This window comes from Oryza brachyantha, chromosome 9, assembly GCF_000231095.2.
Source record: "Oryza brachyantha chromosome 9, ObraRS2, whole genome shotgun sequence".
NCBI classification, from domain to species: domain Eukaryota; kingdom Viridiplantae; phylum Streptophyta; class Magnoliopsida; order Poales; family Poaceae; genus Oryza; species Oryza brachyantha.
In genome coordinates, this window is record NC_023171.2 from 15,057,276 (window position 1) to 15,074,568 (window position 17,293).

General features: G+C 39.6%; 2 protein-coding genes, 1 long non-coding RNA gene and 1 other non-coding gene across 5 annotated transcripts; 1 reads left to right on the forward strand and 3 right to left on the reverse strand.

Annotated features, from left to right (window-relative positions):
- Positions 1–1,398: 1,398 nt before the first annotated feature.
- On the reverse strand, positions 1,399–1,471 carry TRNAR-CCG. Its single transcript has one exon. It is a non-coding gene; the product is annotated as a tRNA-Arg (tRNA).
- Positions 1,472–3,890: 2,419 nt separating this feature from the next.
- On the reverse strand, positions 3,891–4,301 carry LOC102711917 (thiol protease SEN102-like). Its single transcript, XM_006661482.2, has one exon. The coding sequence runs from the start codon at positions 4,299–4,301 to the stop codon at positions 3,891–3,893; it is 411 nt and encodes a 136-aa protein (XP_006661545.2).
- A 5,761-nt stretch (positions 4,302–10,062) lies between these two features.
- LOC107304943 lies at positions 10,063–11,888 on the forward strand. 2 transcript variants are annotated; one of them, XR_001551007.2, is made up of 6 exons: positions 10,063–10,331; positions 10,436–10,493; positions 10,569–10,778; positions 10,903–10,910; positions 11,025–11,284; positions 11,600–11,888. It is a non-coding gene; the product is annotated as an uncharacterized LOC107304943 (long non-coding RNA). The 2 variants fall into 2 exon arrangements; XR_001551006.2 differs by having other exon boundaries at positions 10,903–11,284.
- Positions 11,889–15,128: 3,240 nt separating this feature from the next.
- On the reverse strand, positions 15,129–17,293 carry LOC102712199 (zingipain-2-like). The gene is made up of 3 exons (XM_006661483.3): positions 16,740–17,293; positions 16,282–16,646; positions 15,129–15,633 (listed from the first exon to the last, which is right to left on the reverse strand). The coding sequence occupies exons 1-3, from the start codon at positions 17,197–17,199 to the stop codon at positions 15,316–15,318; spliced, it is 1,143 nt and encodes a 380-aa protein (XP_006661546.2). The 5' UTR covers positions 17,200–17,293; the 3' UTR covers positions 15,129–15,315.

Below are 17,293 nucleotides of genomic sequence, written 5' to 3' on the forward strand. Positions count from 1 at the left end.
ACTGATGGTATAATCTGGTTCAATTGGTGATGACAGGATGCAGTGTGCGAGCTGCAGCAGCAACAATAGCACTGTACTGTTGGTGATCTTAGAAATCTTGATAGGTTCCTGTACCCAGAATATCTGTCATTTGTCATGTCGAATACCTTTGCCATGAACAGATTAACCTCTGTCTTGTACTCTTCCTGTACCTGATGCTTCTTTGGGGTCAGGAACCATGGAGCGGCCTAGGTGCTCGACGGAATGCACCAAAGCCCCTCGCCACCATTCCAGCCCCAGAATGCCCACGACAAAAATGCCTTTGACTTGCCAAGGTTCAGTTGATTTACCTTTACCATTTCTCCAATATTTACTGTGTTGTTGTCAGTGAGTGTTGTATATGAACTAGAGCATTGTCAGTGCTAGCCGAAGAGCTGGGCTGTTTGGAATGGAATGACAACGCCAAATACGAACTGAATGATAGACAACGTACCACTACACCTATCTTTGTCGCAGGTGTACCTTATTATCTCTGGTGCCATGCTGGGCTAGTCCACAGCGCATGGCCCAATAGTAATTAGATCGGTCCGATGACATAATTAGCATGACAATAAGACTCAATAATCCATAACAGTTGGATGACATTACATTATTCATCCCATCCCATGTTGTTGAAGTGCTAATGGGCCAACTATAGTTGATAGGTATAGATCACATGTGGGTCCAACTATAACTGATGGGCCAAATGATGCTATCGAGCCGTGCCGAGGGTGAGGGCCCAATGGTCAGGCAAGGCTGTAATGGCATGGGCCCAATAATAGTTGGGCCGTCATAGGCTGGGCATCAGGCTTCCAAAGGAGACTGCTGGATAGCACCCATCGAACGGTTTTGATGAGTAACACCGGTGTCTGATGGGAATGCAGCAGCCATCCTTCATGGACAGTTGGAAGGACTTGATTCATGTTTCATTTCCATTCACCCCCCAATCATGACAGTTTTTATGAAATGAAAAATCTTCTTTTTCTTCCCTCTGGGCACGGCAGATGGCAGTATCCCTTCTGCTCCCCCAAAAAAACCATAAATGAATAAGGTATACAAAAGTTACGATGTTAAATTCTCATATTCTTGTATGAAACAAAAATTGTTTAAGTCCAATATATAGCAGCCTAACCTACGACGAGCTACTTTAGCAGTCGCTAAGTTCCAACGGTACGGTATCTTATAGTGGTAGAAGTTTAAAAGTATTATTAACTTCATATTTTAATAGATTAAATCGGTTTTGATAGACTAAAACTTATGTGATTATCATTTATTTTATTTTATGATGATTGGATTTATACTATACATATTTTAATTTTAACTTAAATTTTTATATATTTATATTATATAAAATACCATCACCTGTTAGGGTTAGAAAAACGACCACGATGGGACTCGAACCCACAATCTCCCGCTCCGGAGGCGAGCGCCTTATCCATTAGGCCACGCGGTCATTATGATTTTATTATCCAAACAATATTGATAGCTCTTTATATATGTCCCGTAATAATGGCGACTAGTTGGGAAGAAAAGGCACATATACATTAGCTAACAGAAAATTTCAATGGCCACAAGTTCCCAATATATGTGCGATTTTTCCATATACTAAAAATAATAATAGCACAGTTTTCTAAGAATATATACAGCCTAAAAATGTTTATCATGATGAACCAGATAGTAGGATCCTATCTAGTTCTACAAAACATTCAGGATCCACTATTAAATCATATGGGAAAAAATCAGATGAAAAATGAAGGCACTTCCCCTCACCTGAGAAAAAAAAAGGAACAAATCCAGATGCATGCAGTTGAAAACCTAAAACAAAATGAGAATAACTGAAATGACATTATAATGGCACCATTATTTATTATAGTATAGTAAACAGAAGGTGTGGATTTATGAAACAAAGGCACTTGACAACAAGGTATAATTATTCGAAGTAAAAATAAACAAGCGACTAAATGACATCTAGTATATTGTTGCTTAGAAAACGTGTCATGAATTTTACTCTGACTGATACATTAATTAAAAAACATAGTGTCATTAGTTACAAAAATATCAACTTAATTATACGTCCGTGAGGGCGTGAGGCATGCCGGCCGGCCGCTGGCAAGGAAATTAATTAAGGAAACGTGCCATGAATTAGTGTTCATCTTGCCATCTCAGCAGGGCTAGCACATATATATGATCAACTTCTTTTGAGGAATAACTCAATCTGGTTTAATTGTTGGCTGTGAATCAACCTTAACAATTATTGTGTTTGAGAGGTTTAATGTCCTACTTTTGCTTCGACAATAAAATGAGTATTGCGAATTAAAATGTTGAAACAATACACTGGGTGCTTAAGTATTTTGGTAAAACTGAGCTAATTATTGAGCTTCAGTTTCTCCACCCAAGTAACTATAAATAATGGTTATTAAATTGATTGATAATTAATGATAAGTCGTGCTTAAAGTTTTTTTTGATAATAAAGTAAGTCACAAGCAAAATAAATGATATTTTCATAATTTTTTGAATAAGATAAATGATCAAACATCGCAAGCAAAAAAGTCAAACATCTTATGTTATGATACGGAGGGAGTAGCAAATTAAAGAGTATCATGTATTCATAGGTGCAACTACTAGGTTATAAACCAATGAATGAATACTTTTCCATAACAAATATGGCTAGCTGGAGATATTTTTATTAATTTCTTCATGTATTAAATTTTTTATTAAATATTTAAGAGAACAAGAATTTATTATAATAACAGAAATATCATTCTCGAAATTATTAAAAATGAAAAAGACAAATATAATGTCTCCGTCAGTCTTTAGTTGATCATTGCCAATTTCCTTCCACAGCTAGTTCTCTATGCCATTTTCGTGGCATAGCTAATTAATAAATCATAAGGGGCTACTTTATTGCTTAATCAAACACATAACAAAGTAGTACAAAGTGCATATATACATACCCTGGCACATCACAGTTATTTATATTCACTTAGCCCCATACACACATTGATCGATCAGGGTCTTTAGATGGAGGCGACAGTAGCATCATCCTTAGAACGAACTCTTCTTGTTGGTGTTGTATACTCCATACTCGATGGGGTAGACAGCATACGTACATGGCAAGGCCGCACACCACGCTTCATACGGTGTACGTACCCACTCTCGCCCCAGTTTACACCCCATGAGTTCTTGATGATCCAGTAGTCAATGTTCTCCCGGGTGCAGTGGTGCCGTACCCCACTGCTAACACGGCGTGGTTTAGATTAGTCTCGCATGGCCCAGTGTGGACGCCCTGAATGAATGAGTATCAGCAATTTATTTATTTATTTTCAGAACATATATATATATATCCTAATTAATATATATATGATGCGTATAAATTAGTGTACGTGTGTCGTCATGTCTCGCGTACCTCCTTGTAAAACTGGAAGCCTTTGTTGGCTTCGACGATGACGACGGCGGGCTATAAGGACACCCGTTGCTTGAGGGCAGCCTTGTTGGCGTAAGGCTCGGGAACGAATCATCCACCTTGACCACCGGGCTGTTGGGCTTCGTCCTGCAACTCTGCTGCGTGCTTGAGTAGCCTGGGTAGTAGCGAGCCTGCGTGATCCTCTCCTTCCGGGCGAGACCTTGTCGGGCCATCCACCGCTGCAGTTTCCAGCGCCGGAGCAGTCGAGCACCTGTTGCTCGGACAGCGTCAGTAGCTCACTCGTCGCGATCGCATTGGCGCCCTCTATCGCACCAACCGCTGAGAACGCCCAGCAGCTCCCTTTATTGGTTTATTTACCGCTAGTTAGTTAGTCACTTAATCAACAAGAGCCTTTAATTAATTAATTTAGCTACGTACAAAAATTATGTAGTACCAACTAATTAACTACCTACCTCATGGACTTTGGACTTTGGTTCCTAACGGAAGCGACCGCTCCATGTTGTCTCCAGTCCCAGGAGGCCGGCACATCATCCAATAGCTCCTTCTCAGCCTCTGGAGCCAAAGGCCCCAACACTGTTGCTGCGGTGGTGTCCACCTTGGCACCAGTGTACATGGTGGTGAACTCGTCGATAGTCATGTCAACGAACTTGTTGAGCCCAAGTGTATAGGTCATGTCCTTCTTCTTGTTGAAGTCATTAATATACCTGGCGTTCTCTATGAACGTCTTGAATTTTCTGTTCTTATCGGTGAGGTCCAGCGACGTGGTGTATGCGCTGCGCCACCTCTCATACAAGCTCCACATGCTCTCTTCAGACGCTAGGTTTTGGTCTGAAAATGGAATGTCCTGTGCCATCACCATGGTTGCCACTAGCACAACCAACAATACTACTATTTCTTTCCTCATCTCTATACGTGTATCGTAGCTAACTGGAGGATACTTCAGTGAATGAGAATGAATAGGTAGAGGACTCACGACGAGGCCACTATTTATAGAGCTCAATGATTAATTAATAGGTAGCTGTGGTTGTGCTTTCAAGGGACTACATCTATTAGAATAGTATAAAGTATGAGTTTTATTCTCATCTTTTTTTTTTATCTGGAGGTATCGGTACCTCGTGGTACCAAATCGTTTCTGATCGTTGGATCTAACAGTGCACATCCTACTTAGCTAGATCTAATGATGAGAAACGATTTGGTATCTCGAGGTACCGGTATCTCAAGGTAAAAAGGAAAGATGTGAGTAAAACTCATAAAGTATTTTTGTTTTGTCCAAATTCAAGCCTTGTGAAGTTTAATCATTTTTACCGAAACAACATATCAATATATACAGATTAAATTAGTTTTTATTAAATCCGCCATTGAATATAGTTGCGTAGTTTATTTATTTTATTTAGTACAGAACCATAATATGGCACTAAGTGAGTAATAATAACTTGGACGACGTACGTACTAACCCCATCAGTGAACATACAATTTTACTAATCAGTAGTCTCTGGAGCCATCTATTGCCAAAACTGAGTTATTTTTTTTTACTATGCAACTGACAAAACTATATAGCAATTAATAGTGTCTCTAAATATTAGACTAGCTCTTAATTTCAAGGTAGGTACCGGTCCGTTACTGTGGCGCCATCGAAATATCGGTGCCTATTCCAATCTTCTCGCAACAATATTCGCTTCTAACCTTTTCGAAATCAGACGGCCCTCTTGCCTGCCGAAGAAAAACTCAAGGGTGTTCATCTTCCTGTGCTTTCGGCTGCTCTGGATCTGGACCCATAGAAACGGTGTAATTTTCAGCTTTAATCAACCGTGCGTCACTCCACCAGATAATCTTGGTAGGTAGGTCTGGAAGCCGTAAACATCTGATCTGGGCACAAATATCTGCTGCTGAAAGACGATCGAGATCCAACCAAATTAATGTACAAGCTTCATTGGAAGCGAATTTTGTGATCGAGAAGCTTGGAACAGGCTACCGGGCTGACGAATTTGCTCAGCCTTCCCCTGCTTGTTTCTGTTGATTGCTGCTAGAATAGCGATGCTATCATCTTGAGACGCTTATCCAGCTCCTTTTGTTTCCTCTAAAACTTTGCTCTTTTTATCAATCGATTCACCCTCTCCACCCGGTGTTTTATTAAAAAAAAAGGTTGTCGGTTTAGGGAAACAAATTTATATCATACTATACATATATCATTATATGCAATTACCCTACAACAAAAACATAACTTTAATTATAACTATTTGTGATCGTTAGTATTTATAACTGATTTGTTTATACAATGTAGATTGGTTCTGGGCATAAAATTATGCGAAATGGTATTCAAGGGTGCTCATGAACTTGGGATGTAAAAATCCCCCCAGGGGCGGATCCAGGAAAAAATCGTAGGGGGGCTGAACAAACTGGCTGGCCTGTGCGGGTGCGTCCCTATCCTCCTCCGCCGACCCCTACCGCGTGCGTAGACCACTCGCCGCTCGGCTCGCTCCTACGCGCTCGCCATCGGTTGCCAGCTGACGACCGCCTCCGCCGCTCCGTGCATCCATCGTACACCGCCAGCCGCCTGAGATTGGGTGGGTGTGAGTGAGGATTAAGGTATTATGGTGGAGAGGGGGTGTGGATTGGGATGAAAATGAACGATAGTGGGGGCTTAGGAGGATATCCATGGGATCAGTGCCGGTAGTGGGGTCTAAAGACCCCCCCAGCCCCCTGCCACCTCCGCCGCTGCCCCCCCCCCCCCAAGAAATTTATGATAGAAGTAGGTTGCAGTCCTTTTGAGTACTTTTAAGATTATTTGGGGAAAGAACATTCACGTTTCATGCTCTCTCCATTCAAAAATATTTATCGTTTAGGAAAAGATTTGGTCGAACTTCTAAACTTCCAACTAACAATTAAATATTTTCTAAATGAATAGTTTAAATACAAGACAAAATGATATACATATACAGATTTTTTTCTCAAAAAGTAATATCACAATATCATAAACATATTAGGTATTATAAATTTATTTTAACATAAAATTGTCTGTCGAAGTTTTATAAATTTAACTAAATCTTATCCTAAACAATAAATAATTTTGACCGGAGAGAATATATCATTACTCGTCGTCATAAAAAAAAATCCTGATCTTTAGCATCCACACTCTAGAGAATAAATGTACGATCGACTCCATGAATTGATCGAAGCGTGCATCAAAAGGGACGGGGTGGGTACAAAATCAGCATGGAAATGCAGCAATTCAATTTCCCGAGCGTGACTGCCCTACGCACATCCTTGGACTGATCATCAATGTCGATTCGTGTCATCACATGGCCACTCGTAAGTTCAACGGGTCTATGTTTTTTTTTAAGCAATTGCAAATCTGATCTTAGTTCGAAGGCTGACTATAGATTTGATAGCTGAGTGACCCTGCTCCGTGAAACATTTAACGGTGTTAAATGGAGGATAACTTAACCGATTTGCCCTTTTACTTTTGACCCTATTGTATATCAATTTTTAGTAAATATATGTAAATATTTATTTAGAAGTATTAGAATAAAGATTGAAATATATGTTGTGATATTTGGTATTTATTTGATAGATTTGAGGTTATTTTGATATATTTAATTTTAAATTCGATAAATTCAAGCTTAAATTAATATAATTTGAAATTTGGTATTTATTCGATAGATTTGAGGTTAGTTTGATAGCTCTCGGCGTCCTCGGGGATTTGCAACAGACAACAGACATTTGTCCCACATCCTGGGGCCAATTTACAGGGCTTACTCAAGATCTTTCATAAGCGTTGTCTGCAGGTTGAGTACTGGGCATATGTAGTTGCCATGGTTGACACTTGAAGAGATGCAATGAAAATGGAATTCGTGGGAGCATTCGGCTATGAACAAGGCTTGCCCTCCTGTCCTGATGCCACCAAGGGAAATGGCACATACCTTCTGAAATGAAGAAAGTGAACAGAAAATATTAATGTGCTAATTAATCAGAACCTGCAAATTAGCGAAAACATGCGTTTTGTGGTCCACGGCTCGTCCGCCGGCGCCTGGTAGCTCTCGGCCTCTCCGGCAGCGCATGCCCGCACTCCCCGCAACTGCAGGGATGGTAATGGCGCGCGGCGATCGGCTGGTTGAGCTCGCCGGGGCGATGGGGGCGTCCTGCAGGTCCCTCGTCAGCTTCGCATACCGCGACGGGTGGCCGGCCTCCTCTGCCATCGCTCACCCTTGGGGCAGAGCGCTGCCTCCCTAGCGCCGCCGCTGACCCGAGCCGACACCGCCGCGCCGTCCCCAGCGACCGGCCACCCCAGCGCCGCCGACCCGAGCGGCCGACGCCTCGCACTCGCCAGCACTTGTTCTTGATGGGGATGGGGGTGGATTTCTTTGGCCGCAGGGGCAGTATAGTCCATTCGTAATTAAAAATTATTAATTTTATTTCATTTGCCCTGAACCCTAACGGTATATATTAACGAGGGTCAGACGGCTACTTCATCTTTTAAAAAAGGGTCAAATTCGCAAAGCTGAAAAAAAGAGGATCAAATCCGTATTTCGCCTTGTAGATAGGGTCAGATATGCAATTGTCTCTATGTTTTTTTTTCATGCATGCAATAATTTAATCTTGTAATCTTTATATATAATTTCTTCGTCTCGGATATAAGACTTTCTGGATTTGTCTAGATTCACATGAACTTAGTAGTAAAAATCCACCTGGCTCCTCCAAGAAATTTATGATAACAAAACAAGAAAAGAAAAGTAGGATGTTGTCTTGGTACTTTTATGTTTATTGGTCAACAAACTAGCGCCTAGCTCATTTTTTTGCTTTTGTTTATATTTATAAACTAAAATTTGAATTTTTTAAACTTAAATTTGAAGTTAATTTTAAATTTTTTTATCGTAATATATTTTTTAGTATTTGCTTCTATATCGATAAGATCATCAATAATATCATGTATATAAAAATTTTACTCATAAATTATTTTTTTCCATAAATTAACTTTTGTACTACTTTATTTCTTAGATTATTATTATTTTTACATAACTACACTATAAGTACTTCCGTAATTTTTGTAAAAATAACGTAATCTCTTATGTTTTGGAACAATTAAGTGGAGTTAATATTCTTATTGGCAAGGCTGTGGATTATAATATGCAGGTTTTTTTTATTTAGTGACTAATTTAGTGAATTTTTTTTTATCAATCAGACGATATTTTAGATCCACAAAGAGTAAAAATAAAATAAAATTGTGCTAAATTTTATCTCTGGTTGCTTCGTTTCCGTGTAGCGGAAATTAAGCGCGATCGATGCCGACACCATATGGGCCAGGGGAGTACATCATACCAGAGTTACGTCTGCATATCTAAAAAAGATCTCCCCAATTGAATTAAACATGCCATTAGAGCACCTCACTATTATATAAGGTTTTTTGTCTTCTCTTAGTCCACTCATACAATAGTTAGCTCTTTATTATTAAATATAGGACTCACATGTCTCTCTCACGTGTTTCTTGCTTCTTGTGCTGCCTATAAGATTACAGTCTACTTCTTCTCTCTCCTTTTCTCTCTCTTCCACATAAGTATTTAATCAGCTTATAGCCTGCTATTATACTTGCTCTCAGGAGGACGTACGTACGTGGTTGGTGACGCTGCAAGTTAGTGATCAATCACTTAATTAGTCCAACGTTTACCACATTGTTCAAATATACATCACCAATTAATTAAGCTACGTGTACAAGAAGAGATATATGCTGCATGCTCCAAGAAGCCAAGAAGGATCGATGCAGCCAGAAAATTATGTAATGCATGTACTCCACCTTAATTTGAAGATTTACACCCTAAACCATGACTATGTGGTAGTATCCAAATCAGCAACCACCAGAAATGTACGATAAGAGAGGTGGCTGGTTGGACCATAACATTAAGGTAGTAAGTACGATGTAAACCTTTCATACGCTGGTATATATAATATGAGCTTTTTTCTTATCTTGAATAGGTACTTTTTTTGATATAAAATTTGATATCTTCTGGTACCTAAGGTATCAAGAGATACCAAATTTTACATAGAAAATAGTGGTATCTTTTGGTACCTTCTTAAAAATGGTAAAATTGCTCGTGTAATATAAGTCTTCACATGCAGCTCGATGAGGCAGCCAGATACTATACCTCCGCAGCAAGCTATTCATATGGAGCTGTTTTAACGTATTAGAAAAAATACATTGAGATGCCGTATTTTTTAGTGCAAAATTTTTTGGTATCTTGATGTCTCATAATTTTACATAAAAATTTTCGTTACATAAAGATAGTTGAATTCAAAGATGATAAAAAATCCATTCATATGTACGTGGATCTTATAAGATACCCTCTTTTGAAAAGCAATTTTTATACGTAGGCCTCTACAAATTTCACCTGTCAAAAGGTGCCAGCGTTAGCCCGACGTACAACCAAAATAATTTATGGCCGAAAGTTTTATATCTATGAAAGATAATAATCATAACCTACAATTTGCCCACGGTACTGTTGCACTGTTCCCAGCTACAGTCCATCGCCGTCATCCGTCCGATCTGGGCCGTCCGTTACAACAACCGCCTTTCATCAGTTCTGCCCTTGCGCACTCAAGCGTCACCACCCCCCTCGTCACATGTTCAATCCCCTTCTCCTCTCACAGAAATCGCCGCCGCCGCGGCGTTCCACCGCCACCGCCACCGGCTCTCTTCTCCTTCAGCACACATCAGCGGCGTCGTTTCCCCCTCCTCTTGCATCGGAGCGGCTGCTGGGGATGACGGCAAATCTGGGGTGCCACCACCGAGGATGAAGACGAACCCGTCCGGTGAGCACCTGGGATAGCAACGAGCGGAGGAAGCAGTCGCGCTCCACGCAACCGCACCATTGATGCCACCGCGCTTTCATTATCGCTGGTAGGAAGCCCGCTGCGTCCCGATCTTGCCTGGGGGTCGGTCTGTATGGAGCTCCACCGCAGTGTGGTTCTTACTCTACACAACCATCTTTCCATTCTTTGCAGAAGAAATCGCTGCTGCTCATCCATCTTAATCTAATCTTCAACTGGGATTTGGGGAGAGGTAAGAGAACATCTTATTTGGGGATTTCTCCTTTCCTTTTTCCCAAAAGTCTATTGATTAAACGTTTTTTTGCAGGAGATGTTTCCAGTTTTTGGCCGTGCTTTAGCTCTAATTCTTCCAGACCTTCGCAGTGCAGTTAGTTCAGCTTCTTCATTGCTAATTGAATGTATTGTCATCGGCAGCTATCGTCCTAAACTTCCAAGGCTTTCCGAAAAACCAACCAAGTGGAATGCTATTGAGATGCCTTCTGAAAAAAGGTACACTAATGGAACCTGCAAAACAGAGGTAAGATTAGTTCAGTTTTTGCCAGTATTATGACATTACGGTTAATAGTTTTGGCCTTCACCTCTGTGAGTGCTAATTGTACTGAGTCTTTTCTGAGAAACTAACTGCAGATTTGCTTCTACAGATTCACAGGTATAACGTGCGATGATCATATCATTCTTTGCTCTGTAATATTGTCATTGACTCCAAATATTTCCTCTTCTCCTCCATACTTTATGCATGAAGTGACTATCCTGTTACTTGCAGTCATGCAACAGAACCATGGTCACAGAAATGCAGAGCAATAACAGTCTGGATTTGGAGCAATGATATTTTATACCCAATTGGTTTATTTCTTGGCTGCAGAGCTGTTCATTGTAACTTAGAGCAGTGGTTGCAGGGTGGGGCTTAGGTGATCCGTCCTTCATTGTTGTGGCAATGGTTGATATTTCAATTAATCAAACGATTGCAATTTGTTAATGCTTCTCTTCTTTGATCAGTCTTTGAAGTTTTTTCTCAAATGCCAGGTATATTTCATGTTTATCCCAACTTTGTCAGGTCCTCATTACCTTTCATTGCAGTTTTTCTATACATATGGCCTATTGGCATCTGATATGTAATCCTTCAGATATGTACACATGCCTTGCTTGCAATTAAATCTTAACCATATTTAAATTACGATGATACTTACACATCATGATATACACCACAATTTACCCATCAGGGAACTATAGTGTTTTAGAATTTTCTATTTCCATTAATGTACTGGCAGAATCATATGGCATTTCAATTTTTCACTCGGTTGTATTGGTTTGACATGATTTTTTATGCTTTTGTTGGAGGTTTGGAGCATTGGATTCACTGACTAGCGACTACAATGCTTGCTTCTGCACAATGGAGACATATCCAAAACTTAACCCAACAAGCCATGTATATTCTGTTCTTTTTTGCCCTTCCACTGTCTTCGATAATACACGTCTTGCTAGCTAGGTTCTGCATTTTTTAACCATCTTTGTTTGGTAAAATAATGGTCGGTTTATCACACTATCAGTATTGTGCGATCATATCATAGTTATAATTGAATTAAATGGTGTCGTCTTTCGGCATGCTATATATTATCTTCAAAATATTTAATTTTGTTTATGTCATTTCAGCATGGTTGCATGTATTTGTGTCCTAACCAAAGTTGAGTTGTTGACTTTTATTGGTCTGTAATCACAACTACATACTGACTATACTGTTTTTGGTTTAATGTACTTTATATTTCCAATCTAGATTAGCTAGTACTTCTTGAAATGATGAATTTTGATATGTGACATTTTGATTCCCTGCTACTGTTTTCAACTAACTTCCTGCAGCAACGCGCGGGGTACCTTCACAAAAGTAAGTATCCAACAAGATCCAATTGACTCCAACCAGACTAAAAAAAGTAACTACCATACTCCTCAAATCCACAATCACACTAAGGCAATTTCTACCATATTGATGCAGGGGCGGGCCATGATTTTAAGCTTGGATATTCAATAACACACAAGTAAGCATAATTTTATATATTCATATATTGGACCACAATTGAAATTGTTTAACATATGAAAAATACTAAATTACAAATATTGAGAATTGTTCCAATAACAAATATATAGATGGTGGAAATAACAAAATGTCAAGAAATCTTGCGATAAGAACTTTCCATAATTTTCCGAAAATGAATGATGGTGTCCTCATCCTTAACTTGTAAGAAAGATATTTTTCAATTAATATATAATCATGCAATCATGCTTGAATTCTTGCCCTATATGGCTTCTTAGCTTCAAGTCGACTGTCAACAGTAGGGGACCTTTCTTTCTCGTCATATTTAAGACCTAAAATTTCAACATTATTAATGTCTCTAGATTTCTGACCAACTGATCGAGAGTCGGCCTAGCTAAATACATGCCCCTTCCCTTCTAGTTGGACTGATTTATTGGAACCAAGTTACTAAACAGTGAATAGCAAGGTGGTAGTGAATTGGTGTCTATGTGGTAACGGATTGGGGTCTATGTAGCGAATCGCAGATATCGGACGCCATAGCGGGTGCTAAATTCTAATAACAGTATTTAATAATCACATATATATTTGATTATTTGTAGATGACTAATGGCTTTCTAACACATTCACAAAGCAACTGAGATGCAAATTAGTGATAAATCACAGGATTTTATAACTGAAAAGCATAAATAGACGTTTACGTGCACTTAAAAGTTAATGCCTTGTTACACCATGAGCCACAACAGCCGCCGCTCACCGCTCGATGTCCAATTGACCCGCCGATGTTGATCCATGGGCAGCCGAGCAGTGTTGCACGACACAAGCAGTGTAGTGTCCGTGAGTTGTGTCAACGTGATTAGATGGGAATACGAGAAGACATGAATGAAGCGATGAGCTAGGATTATGGTTACATACATATTTTTTCATTGTGATTACAGCCTGTTAAGTTATTTCACGGACTATCGTGGTTCGCTAATTGTAATTACAACCGCTAAGCTCCAGACCGCTATATTTAGCCCATTACCTCATAGCGGTAGCGGAAGTGAGCCAATACAGCAGTTGTGCCGCTATAGCATTGGCAGACGTATTGCGGTCCGTTAATTGCATTGGCGCGTGTTGGGGGATGAGCGAATTGGGCCACAAGGTCGACCCATTATTGATATTTAGATTTAGATTTAGAGGAAGGAGATGTACGTGGAGCAAGGCGCAAATTATGGGCTTTTTGCATCTTGGGTTCAATATGGCATTTTTTTTTCTCTTTTCTTTATCTAATTTTTGTTCAAAAATCATGGGTATTCATTTGAATACTCCTGAATTATAGTGAGGGAAAGATTTGATTAATGAGGGTGAGAACATTCAAATGATATGCGTCCTTTATTATAAGACAAAGGCGGTTCTCTAAGCTATAGTTCAACTCTCACTAATCGCAAATGCATGGTAATGTATAGTGCCTTGCTGGAAACGTACGGGTTGATTGTTTGATTTTTTTTTCTTTTCATGAAAAGTAGTTTGTGAATAAAAATCTAAAAACCAATGCTAAAAAATAAACCTTGGTGAAAAAACTCCACAATCAATCCTAGACATAAGGTTGAAAAATTCAAAAGATTGGAATGGCCGATGTGCCCTAATCACTGCTTTCTTGCTCCATAACGGGTGTAGGAAACATTACAGATAGCTATTATATATGAACCATTACACATAAGTATATATCATTTCTGTTGTACTTGTAGAAGTCCAATATGTTTGTTACAGATTTTTTTGACTGGAGTAGAAGAGAGGACCTGACGGTACTGTTAGTTAATACTAACGGTTTCGTGCATTATGAACCTTTAATGATTTTGGACTAATTAAGCAACCTTAGAAATTTACTCTCTGCGTCTTCCTGCCTCTGTCACCATTTAAATTTATCTCATAATATAAGTGATTTTATAATCCCAAGGCAATATATATACTTTGTTTATCAACTATCAACTTTTGTTCTATTTATTTTCTACCTGGCAACTTAATTTTATACCACTTTATTTTCAATCAAAATGAACTTTCGTACTTCATTTCTCGGATTATCATTTTTACAGGATTTATACTATCAGTACTTAATTTTGTAAGACCGAAGTCTTACGGGCGCTTACAGGAAAGACTTCATTTCAAAACATGGCACGTGTTGCGCACCAATCTCAAAGCATGAGTCAATGTTGGACAAAGCCTCGTGACTCGTGAGTTACGCGGTTGAGGAAAAGTGTGGTGACAGCCGCCACGTGTCGTTCTTTGAAACAAGTCTTCTCGTCAATTGTAGGACTTTTCTTCCCAAATGGATCGGATGACGATGTGGTCGGTGACGTTGCTAGTTAGGTTCCAATTCTTCTATAGCTAACTAATAGTCAATTTATACAATAGCTAGCTATAAAATATATATCATCATGTCCTACATATCATACACATATCGTGTCTTGGAGTCCGTGTGCAGCTGGCTACAAATTAGTAGCCTACTCCCCTTCTCTCCTCTCTTAGCTTTTTAAAATATGTTTATAGCTAGCTTATAGCCTGCTATTGTACCTGCTCTTATATCCTACTAGGTTAGTGATCAATCAATTAGTTGAACATTTACTGTTCAAAATATACGTACACCAGCAAGCCACGTACAACAACGTACATATGCTGCTCCAAGAAAATATTTAATTAAATATACATCCTAGGTGCAACTAGCTAGCTAGTAGATTAATAAACAGATGAATATATATAATGCAACGCGCTTAAAAAACGGTTGGAGATAATTTTATTAAATTCTTTATGTATTAAAATATTATGTTTTTCTTATATTTCCATGGTCCAGTGATCAGTAACTAATTAACACATCATAGACAACACTTTATTAATTGCTTTAATTATGAAGCACACAACAAAGTAAGTAATACAAGTGCGTGCATGTACCATATATAGTGCAATATATGCACTACTATATATTAATTTCATTCAAACTTAGTAGTACCATGCACATACACATCGATGGATGGACAGATCGAGAGTATGTTAGTTATATGGAGGCAACAGTAGTAGCATCATCATCCCTGGAGGTGGAGGTGGAGGTGTCGGCCTCCTCCTGAAAGCTGCTACTGTGGGTGTGGGTGGAGACGGAGACGCCACGCTTGAAGGGGTAGGAGCCAAACATGGCAATACCACAGAGCCCCTCCTTGCCAACGCCACGCTTCATACGCATGTAACCACCCTCACCCCAGCTTGCACCCCATGAGTTCTTCACGATCCAGTAGTCAACGCCTTCTGCCGTCGTGCCATACCCCACTGCCAACACTGCGTGATTCAACGAAGTATTGCATGGCCCAGCGTACACGCCCTGCATATATAATAATAAGAGTATGTACCAACAATTTATTTATTTGTCTATACATTAATTTTCTAGTGCCATCTCTATCGATCTCCAAGTAAGTAATATATATATATATATATATATATATATATATATATATATATATATATATATATATATATATATATATATATATATATATATATATATATATATATATATATATATATATATATATGCATTAGCTAGTGTACATTGGGGATGTTGTTGACATTAATCAATCTCCTGTACTATTGTATACACACTAGCAAAATACCTCCGCGATTTGCTATTCAAATATATATAATACAACTGTTTTCTAAACCATACTAATATCACTTGTTTTAATCAAATATCAACTATTCCGTAATGTTAACAACTACGTACAAGGGCTAATTAGTAAAACACTGTAGGAAGAAAGAAATTTGGTGGCAAATTCGCGGTAGGACTGAATTATGACCTCTTGAGTGGATATTAATTTTTTTCCTCACATGTCATCTAAATAGTTATTAAGAAATTTGAAAAAAAATATGAAAAGAGATTAATATGAGATATATCATCCCACAAACATTCAAATTTAAATATGACTTCTAAAGCTGTAAGAAATTAAAGTTTGAATGTTAGGCGAGGTCTCACCCCCTTGTATAACACGTAGCTTTCGCTAGCGCTGACGCCAACAGAGACGGGTTGCTTGGACACCCTATTCTTTAGGGCAGCCTCACTGGAGTAAGGCACGGTACCTACACCATCCACCTTCACCACTGGGTTGTTTGGATTCGTCCTGCAGGTCTGTTGTATGCCCAAGTAGGCTGGGTAGTTGACAGCCTGCGTAATCCCCTGCTTCGCGACGAAATCTATAGCCCTGTCAGGATACCCACCGATGCAGTCGCCGGCGCCGGAGCAGTCGAGAACCTGCTGTTCGGACAACGTCAGCAGCTGCCCCGTCGCGATCGCATGGGCGCCCTCCACTGCGCCAACCGTCGTAAAGGCCCAGCAGCACCCTTTATTAATATAGTATTTGGTTAGTTATTAGTTATTAGCTTTGGCTACACAATCTAAGTATGTAGTACAGCACTGACTAATTAACTACCTACCGCAAGGTCTTTGGTTCCTGACTGCAGTGACAGCTCCATGCTGTCTCCAGTCCCAGGAGGCAGGCACAACATCCAACAGCTCCTCCTCAGGCTCTGGAGCCAAAGCCGCCGCCGCCTCCGCTGCCGCAATGGTTGCGGCATCTACCTTGAAGCCGGTGTACATGGAGGTGAACTCCTCCATTGTCATATCGGCAAACTTGTTCAGCCCAAGCTCGTAGGTCGTGTTCTCTTTCTTGTTGAAGTCGTTAATGTACCTGGCATTCTTCTTGAACGTCTCAAACTTTTTGCCCTTATCGGCAAGGTCCAGCGACACGGTGTATGCGCTGCGCCACCTTTCATAAAGGCTCCACATGCTATCCTCGGACTCCAAATCTTTGTCTGAAAATGGGACATCTTGCGCCATGGCCATGGTTGCCACCAGCACAACCAACAACCCTACTAGTGCCTTCATCATCTCCATGCGTGTAACCTTGCTAGATGATACTTTAGTGGTGGAGAATATGTAGATCCACACAACAAGGCCACCATTTATAGAGCTCGAGGGTTGATATGAA